The 10,404-nt window shown below is 27.0% G+C and overlaps 1 protein-coding gene across 1 annotated transcript in view; it reads right to left on the bottom strand.

The window, feature by feature from the left end:
* Positions 1–3,342: 3,342 nt before the first annotated feature.
* Positions 3,343–10,404, bottom strand: part of LOC112680087 — a 40,255-nt gene continuing 33,193 nt past the window's right edge. Inside the window, exon 2 of the mRNA XM_025550084.1 lies at positions 3,343–3,524. Coding sequence (XP_025405869.1) covers positions 3,343–3,524 — 182 coding nt within the window. The remainder of the gene's footprint in view (positions 3,525–10,404) is intronic.

Genomic DNA, 10,404 nt, shown 5'->3' with positions numbered 1-10,404 from the left:
ATGCGAAGCGTATAATATGTCGTTCTAATTAGTTTTAACCGTTAAAATCTGACAAGTTTTAGTTCCTCACAGGTGCAAAAACTACCAACCGCAATATTTTGGAATCGAATATGTATTTTAATCTTAAGATTGATTGGATTCGGAAAATTTGATCACAACAGCATAATAACAAGGAATACTGGTGAATTTATTTCTAGTAATTATAATTTAAACCGATAGTCATATATGTGTATAGTTGTTAACTAATTAAAATGAACGGAGGCTTTATAATTCAACTAAGTCGTACGCAATATATACTGTAATCTCAAATGTAAAACAGAATTACCACAATATTATATTATACTTGAATATTTTTCATTTGTATTTCAAAAATTCAATTTAATTTACCACAAAATAAAGTAAGATATTTCGCTAATATATATATATGAACCAACATAAAACGAAACTATAATATTTGTAGTTTAAATGTCTAAATGTAAATTATTAATAGAGCAATATTGAACAAAACGATATAAAGTGTATATTATTTCTTTAACTCAAGTAGATTTCAAATTAAACAATGAACATTTGTATTAATTTCAAAGTTTATTATTCTATGAAATAAAACCATTGATATTGGCAATAAAAGAATAAACAAACAATTATAATGATACGTAAAATGTTAATTTTAACAATTTTGCACTTTTTCATATAGTTGCAGCAACTCTATTTCCGATATTTTGAAAAACGGTCTTACGTAAAATAATATTATATATCTTAAATATAAAAATATAAAATGAATATATAGTAATCAATTGTTTTTTATTCTGTCATCGGATCATGTATCGTTTAAAAATTTACTTCATAGAATAATTTATCCCAACATTAACACTCCGGTAATTCCGTGTAAAAAATGCAAAGCGAATAAAAAGTAATGATAAATGCTATAAAATATGTTATATAAAGTGGAATCTGAGTAAATGGTCAGTGTGTAAAATGTATATATAAATAATTAATCCAAATTTAATAAAAATTGATTATTTGTATTTATTTATTATATAAATTACTTTTACTAAAATTAATCCAAATTAAGTTTAGTTGGCCGAATGATTCAATCTAATAATGTATTGCCAAGTACTAAGTGTTGCGTAATAAATAATATAGACCCTTTTAAAATAAGTAAATTTGTTTCAGGACAAATAAAATAAATTTTTTAATTTTAATATTCCATATAATAATATCATTCTTCTTATTCAAAAATATGAATCTCAACATTGGGTTCGTTTGTAGTGTGTGAATTTTGTTTATATTTCAATTCTACAATGATCATATTAAAATCACCTTTATATCTGAAGAAGATATATTTAAATGGGAATGCTATGGTTTCTTTATATATTTACACGGTCATGATGCTAACGTGTCACTGGATTTTATATCTACACCCGATAAAAATCAGTAGAATCTACCATATAATTTTGCTGAAAATACTAATATGCTTACATAAATGTTATTTATTTTGTTCACATAAGTAACTATGTGAACCCTTATGAAGTAACAATAAAACAAATGTTTTCATACAACATAAAAAACAACAATATCAGAATGTTCTTCATATATTCCGAATTTTTTTTTTTTTTTGTTCACTTTTCTAAAATATAGGTATAATATTAGAATATATTATTTTAACTAAATTATTATTGATTTTAATGTTTAAAATTCAAAATATTAAAAAAAAAAAAAATCGAATAAAACATAGTTAATAATATCAGAATAACAATGTTGGTTTAAATGTTAAAACGAGTGAAGTATCTACGAGGCACCGTCTTATTGTAATACATCATTTAAACGTAAGAAAAAGATGATTGATTTCTTCGTTACGCACTATTAGATTTTCACTTTTCGAGATATATCATAAATTCTGAACGAAATGTGAAATTTATTGTTTTATAATAATATTCTACTTCATATTGATCTTTTGCCAATGTTTTTTCTATAATATAGTAATTCTAATTTTTTCAAAAATATCATAGAAAATTGTTTATTGTTTAATAACAAAATTGACTAAGTCTCATATTAGCACGATACATTACTTTGCATTCAGAATATTTTCTTCTTGCTAGTATTATTTTAAAACAATATAATTTATTAATTTGTTACGTAGCACTTTTTGCAATAGATTTATATAGTTACTCTTTGCTTCAGCCCAAAAAATTCATTACTCTAATGATTCGAGAGTTCAACATTTAATGTTTACACGTAAAATAATATTTAATAAAGATAAGTTAAAAATTAATAATAAAGTCATGATGGAATTTTTATAGTATTTCAATATCATAAGATACGAGTATTGAAAAAAATCTAAATCATATATTATATTTAATCAATGTATAAAAACTACATATTATTACACCAACTAAATGACTGTATTGTAAATGGGATTTTTTTTAAAAAATTCATTAATAAGAAGTAAATAAAGAATAAAAATATGCTTTAAGATATTTTTTAGGATTGTTAAAATAGCTGAAGGATACAGACATTTTGATACATAAAATCATGCTAACAATTTTAACCCATGGGTCACGAAATTCAGCGATCAATTTGCTATGTACAATTTATTCTGAAAGAGTACTCCCGTGCCACGTATGTCGTTGAGTACGTGTACAAAACAAACCGTGGAATGAGTAATTTGCAACGTGTACTAATCAAAATACGAGACAAATATCCCGACTAAGACTATAGCACTATATTGACCGAAGTTTCGGGTTAAAAATGTTGAATGCGTTAGTAATTTCTTCGCAAGAAGCCGCGTGCTACTTACTGAATTTGCATATGAGTGTGTGCAGTCGTAAAGTCGAGTATGTTCCAACGACATGGTCGCGTGAAAATCAGCGCGTTCGCAAGATAAAGAAACAAATGGACGACGAGGAGCAGGGAACAGAATCAACTGATATTTGGAAAGAGAATGTTCCGGAAAAGTACGAATTTCCTACGCCAATGATGGAGACAGTGTCACTTGCAAAGTTTATGGCTAATTTCTATCAAGATAGTATAACAAAAAACTATAAACGCCATCGATACCGAAAATATTGCGGTATCGAAATTACGAGCTCGTGGAAATGGATAAGTACAAAAAAAAATGGTTCTTCTCCACGTACCCTTTCGCAATGAAGATATTGAGTTACATGATAGAAAACGCTATCAAACTCTATATGACGAACACGAAACGTTCATTATGGAATTAAGTAAAGAGTTTGAGTCAAATTTGGACATCGTCAAAGTTACGGAAGAATGCCGCCGGCCCTTTACCGAAGATGATGATAACTTGGGTGAAAACGCGAATTCGTCGATCTCAAGTATTCTCAATCAATCCACCTCTTCTCCCGCATGCATGACGTACACCGGCTTAACTCCGAATATATTTGTGGAGTCGAAATTATTGAATACGTAGCCGCAGACCACTGTACTGACCATCATACAACCAATCAGCTCGTTAGTGTCCGTGCAAAAGCACACAAGCTCAAGCCCATAGTTGGGCAACATTTTATCTAGATAATTATTGGAATAAACATGTATTTGAATAAAAAATGATTCGAATGATTTTTTTACAATTCTTCGAATAAAAATGTATTCGAATAATTTGGAAACAATATTATTGGAATAATTTGTGATCATAATATTATTTGAATAATTTGTAATCATAATATTATTTGAATTATTTTTAAACATAGTTATCCTATCCTAGTATATATAGTAGTATCTAGTAAGTAATAATTACCAAATATGTATTATAAAAATAATGATTATAATTCTTCTAGTTTGTCTACATGTATTTAGTATGTACATTAATAGTAATTAATTATCAGTATTGAAGATGTTATTATTATATCTAGTTTAGTCCAGTTTCTGCACTATATTATATAGTCTCAGGTATTTTGGTACTATGTACTAACTACGTATGTTCAATGTTGTATTTCATATTTATAAGTTCAAATATATAAAGCTCTACAGAAAAACATAAAGATACTAGATAGATATGGGCATATAGCTTTAAAAATTATCTGTTTAAATTTATGATATCTTATAATATTTGTGTTTGAAAATTAGTCGAATAATAATTTATTCGAATAAAATGTTATCTAAATAATCATCTAAATAAAGTTTTATTCGAATAACGCTCAACTCTGCTCAAGACCGACGATACTAGTGGTTTACCATATATCCCTCGCCTCCGCATCAGTTAATCGCATATGGTTTCCGCGAATATAAACGTACTCGATGGTCTCGCCAATGGAGCTATTGATACCTCATGCTTCATCGACCGTAATGCTGAAACAAGCGCGATCAAACTACTTTGGCTCTATTTCGGTAATTCAAAGATTGGTCGTTTACTATGTGTAAATGCAATGCTTAATCCATGTACTCGTCGATCCGGACCTCGATAGTTCGTGGAAACTGATATCGCACGGTACTGGCAATGTGCATTCAACGAGTAAAATCATTATTTACAAACGCACACGGTTTCCACTCGTTGAAACATGTGTAATTACGATGCACAAATCGCAGGGAGATACGTATGATACTGTCATTTAAGAGTACAGTAAAAGTCACGAACAACAACTTGTTTACGTCGCCCTCTCTCACGTCACCTCACTAAACGGGTTACACCTAACGAATTGCGATATTGGCCACGTGTTGTACCACAATCGTTGAACAGTGAATCTAGAATTAAGAAATGTGTTTGCTCGTCTCCAATGCCATCGTTTAAAATCAACAGGAGATATTAAATGCTACGATTTTCTTGACCGTTCTTTGCCTTTGCAAGTTCAATGCGCAATCATAAAATGATTGTTCGCTCGATATAACTACAGGTTTTTTACTTCCATGCTGTAAATTACTTTCCATTTCCGGAATATGGATCAAAAACGATCAACCCGTTGAAATACCGAGCTTTCACACGGTTTCGCGTTTCAAACGAAATACGTTCGGGCGGTGTCGTTATATGCGAAAACAAAAATATGAGTTCTCCCGATATATAACAATGGATCGAGCACAATTTGTTCAAGTTTAATCGATAAAATATGAACGTGAAGCAAATTGCGACATCTCACGACGATATCGGCGACATTTGTTCGATCAAGACGACAATCAATTGTAAACGAACCGTACTTGTGTCAGTTTACATGTCTCCAAAACACTATTTAAAAGAATTTAAGAATTTTTCGTCTTAAATCTAATGACTAGGGTTCGGAAGTTGTAGGAGCTAAAAAAGGCAAAATATGCATGAAAAAATGTTAAATATGCAAAAAAAATGAATTTAATATGTATACATTTTTTATTAAATATGAAAAAAAAATGTACTAAGTATAAAAACATTTTTTTTTTTTATATTTTTATTAAATTCAAAATTTTTTGGGTGATTTTTATGGATTGTAATTTTTTCAACCTAAAAAAAAACAGAATGAAAGTTATTTGAAAAATTATATTTATTTGTTATTAATTCAATTAACATATATATTATTATAACTCTCATACCTGTAAACGTATTTCATCGAACAATCAGAACTTTCTTTATATTTTCCAAATCAAACGAACAACGATTTTCTAAAAATATATTTTTGTAGCACGAAAAACTTATTTCAACATCCGATGAAGTTATGGTTGATGTATAATTGTGTATAATATTATTATTAATAATAAACTTGCCATATTACTAATAGATTAATGATAACGTCGTTAATATTATATAGTGATCACCTTGGTGCTATAAAGATAAATACACTACTTTAAGTTAAATTGATATAACGGCGGTAAGGTACTAGTATGGTCGTATGGTGATACATTAAATAATCGAAACTAAAATAAAAGAAAACTTTAAATTGTTTAGAAAATATTACGCAGACATAAAAATCTCATGATAATTAAGAAATATGCAGTTTTTTCTAAAATTGCCAAAATATGCGAAAAAATTGTTTGTATTTAAACTCATTTTTGTATGAAACAGATTTATAGCTTGATCTACTATAAATTGAGAGTATACAGAAAAATACACAACTTCTACAACTTTCGAGCTCTACTAATGGCGTACAGTCCTAAATTAAAAATAATGTTGGAGGTGCTCTAAAAATATAATAATCACGCTTTACCCCATGCTTGTTGGCGGAGATTTAAATTTGGATTGCCGTGGATTACACGAAACGGAATTTATCGACTTTATGCCTACCATCCTAGGATTACAATTAAGTAGGTAACGATCTTGCAACTTCTACCTCACGCAATTCACCTTGTATTGACGCCGTATTTTATCGACACATCGAGCAGCTTGAATTGCGTGAGTACGTTTCGTATTTCTGTACATATTTTTTTCTATTATCAATCACTAAAAGTGTTGTAAATTACGATTATTTCGTTTAAATTTAAATTAAAAAAATTTATATTCAATAAATAATTAATATGCAATCTTTGAAACTTGTTTATTTTTTACATTTGTTGAAAAAATTGCATACAGTTTAATTCTCTTCTACTCGTATCTAACACCTAAGCGACCTCGAAATTTTTATGTCAACTATATTCAGTAGAATCAAAACATATAAATGTACCGATGTATCTGCATATTGTATAGATACTGTTAGAATTTTTTTTCACATTGTTGTTCCAATTATTTTCCTTGGTGTCACCAGTTCACCCGAATTTTCATTTTTTTGTTTGAAAGGGAGAATAAAAAGTAAATTATATTATAAGATTACAGTTTTTGGGCATATTGTACGATTAATTCAACTTCGCCTCTTCTCAAAGTTGTTCCAAATACTTCATTACTTCTCTATGGAAAATTCAAAACTGATTTTTTTTCATTGTGTAATTATAGTAGAGTTAAAAATATTTTAAAATATTGATTTAAGAGATTATTGTAATCGGCCAGCTTACGCGTTAAATATTAACTCCTCTCATCGAGAATGATACCTGCCCCTTTCGGTTAATCTCTTATCGTCTATTTAATTATTAATATTAATAATATATATTAATAAAGATACTAGGAGATATTTAATACAAATATTTCACACGTGGAGCTGTTCCTTGAAATTATTTCGCTCATATTTTTCACAACTTGAATGGTGACAACTTCATATCTTTTAGAATTATGCTCATGAAAATTCAATTCATTCAATCTACACTTATGTTTACGAATTTATTGCAGCAAAAATAATTTATCTATATTAAAACCAAAAGCCTTATGTAAAATTCAGTTCACAAATATCTCCCGTAAAAAGGAAATTATAAATATTAATAGTGGTATTTTTGACGTATATTTACCTATTTCAAAAACAAGTGTTTGACAAAATTCTATTAAATAGTTATAAAAAAAAGCGTCGGGCTAGGTGTACAGTTAGTTATAGTTATAATAGTTATAATAGTTATAATAAACTATTATTGAAGGTAATGTAATAGCAGTGAAAAAATACAAAGAGAACCATATAAAAATGAACAAAACTTCGTCAGCCGTACATCGAAAATTTTCCCAGAAGCACACAAAATCGTAACAGCATTGTATTAAATAAATCCCACTGAAAATCACAAACTGCCGCGAACTATACGAGCGTAATAATCCAGGAATATGGACAAATAATCGACTACGTGCTAAACTATGTGTTAAACATCCTAACCTTTGTGATAATTACGAGTACCTACTACTCTTTTACGAGAGTAAATTTTTCATCGTATATTATTCATTGTTTTTAAACTTTCATATCAATTTATTTTTATTAGTTAAAAAAAAAAAATAACTATAATAGTAACTAATATATTATGTAGTAAATATAATAATAATTATAACCATAATTTTTAATTTAGTATTGTTTACCATAGTTGTATACCTGTAGGAACTCGAAATAAATATTGTAGAACCTATAGAATTTTTTTTATTTTTCAAGAGTTTATTGGGTAACGCGTCTAAGATAGGTCGTACAACATAACACAATAATTATTACATTATATTATTATATTTTTAAAAATGTATTAACATAGATAAAAATAAAAATAAATCAATAGATTAAATAATAATTATATTAATGAAGTAACACTACATGTTAAAATTACGTTAAATTATGTTAAAATAAAATATAAGTTAATAAATATTAATTAATAATTAATAATAAATAATTTTAAGAAATATACGTTAAAATATGTTAAAGTTACGGCCTATAGACCAATAATTAAATACTATTCTCGAGAATTTTTTTCTGATAAATAAAATACAATCATACTTTTTGAGTTTTAACTTAATATCAAATTAGTTTTTAATAAAATAATTACAAAAATTAAACCATCTATAATTTTATCGACAGGAATGAATACCTATATTCCACCCCTAGTTCCACCTCTGAACACAGTAGTAAATAGACAGATCCGGTGGCGGTGCCAGTCGGATGTTATCGCGACCGTTCCAGGTGTCCTCCCCACTTCATACAATTGATGGGAAACCGGGTGTCACGTTGATGATATACCCCGCGGTGTGGTGGTTGATCAGAAAAGATAGATGCGTTGTGATGATGACGTCCACGTCAAGTCCATGTGTTATATAACGCGTTTTTTTAAACGTTATTTTAGATAATTTACACTTAAAAATATATTGCTTCTACAACGAGTAATTAACACGTTAAAAAGAGTTGAACGATCACAATTATTTTCCTAGGCAACTCTGGGTAATTCGGTTAGTATATATATATATATACATGTATATAATATACAAAATTATGGTCTATAATACTAATCAATTGATCTTAAAATTAAATCGCCTCGAAAAGTATTTCTGTGAATATCAAGCCTTTGATTGGTTTAAAGTTTAAAAAAGAAATAATGATACGAGTACATTAATTTATACATAGAGTATAATAATAATAATTTTTTAATAAACTTGAATTAGTTTATTTTGTTTCGTTTAATCGTTTAATAATACTTAATAATATATAACTATAATATATATATATATATATATATATACATAATGTTTTATTTTTATTTTTCGATTTATATTTTAATTGTTTTTGTGATATATTATTTTTTCTTTTTATCCTTTTCCATTTGATTACGTTTAAAAATTGCAGTCGTTATTTATCATTCATAACGTCATTATAACGTTTGCAAGGTCTGTGTTTAATCTTATTAAAACAAATAATTATCGTTAGAGAAAAAAGTAAAAACCAAGATAATCCAAAGATAATCCATATCGATTTAGTAACCTAAAAGTGATAGCGAAATGGGTATAAGTAGTTTCAGACTTAGCACTTAAGTGCCTACTTGGATTTTATTTTTATTATTATATAGACGACAAATGCAAGTCTGAACTAATTCTAATGAAAAAAAAATGCTTAAAGACATTTTAATTGATAATTCTACTACTGTGGCTATATGTTTTAGAGTATAACAATACTTATTTTTCGTTTATTGGTAAAAGAACTAGTTAATTGTATTTTGCTGTAACTTAATATACGAGTTATAAATAAAATGTTTTATGTCTAAAAAAGAACACCGATATTTCGATCCCAGAACCTATGAATTTATGGTTATCAATCTATTTGATTATTATTTATCTAAGAACAAATAAAAAATAAAAAATGTATAAGCATATTTAAATTGTAATTATTAATTTAAATTATTTATTAAATTATATTTAAAAAAAAAAAAAATGAAATAGTTTTAGAAGAATTTAACAACACCCTAGTTTTACAAATGTTCGCATTTCTTAATAAATTTAATTCGATATACATGTGTTTATTGATATTAAGTTGTTACAAGGAAAATAAAATAAATTTAAATGGTAAATTTAGATCGGATTATAAATTGATAAAGTTCTTATAATTATTATTAGTTTATTAGTTATATTTATAATAATAAATCTGGTTTATTTATTATATTATATTCAAACACTGGGTAAATATTAAGCCTTTTAGTAAACTAATATTGTTAATTTTATAGATATTTTGTTGAATTAAGTATTTTAGAATAACGATAAACCACTCTTCTTTTATGTTATACTTTTTATTTTGATAGATTCAAATTAGTTTTTGTTTTTTATTTTTTTACATTAAAATGCATTTATTATTGAAATATTAATTTTTTAAGCCGATGTTATCGTTATTATTTGTATTTTCGTTAGTTTCGAAAAAAAAAACTAATAATTTGATATAGCAGACATAATGTGAATCTAATTCACATAAAAAAAAAAAAATAAAACATATGGACTCTCGCATCAGATACGATATTCGACACTGTCAAATGTATATATTTATATATATATGGTAATAATTGCTGATCTGTTGAAAAAAATTATTTAACTGTTCTCATAATTTCTGAAATCGTGAATAAAATATGGGATTTACGAATCGGCATTGTTATCAACTTAACTATATTGATTGGCAAGTCGAACTGGAA

This window comes from Sipha flava, unplaced genomic scaffold, assembly GCF_003268045.1.
Source record: "Sipha flava isolate LNK unplaced genomic scaffold, YSA_version1 173_pilon_pilon, whole genome shotgun sequence".
Classification (NCBI taxonomy): domain Eukaryota; kingdom Metazoa; phylum Arthropoda; class Insecta; order Hemiptera; family Aphididae; genus Sipha; species Sipha flava.
This window is presented reverse-complemented; position numbering and strand designations above follow the sequence as displayed.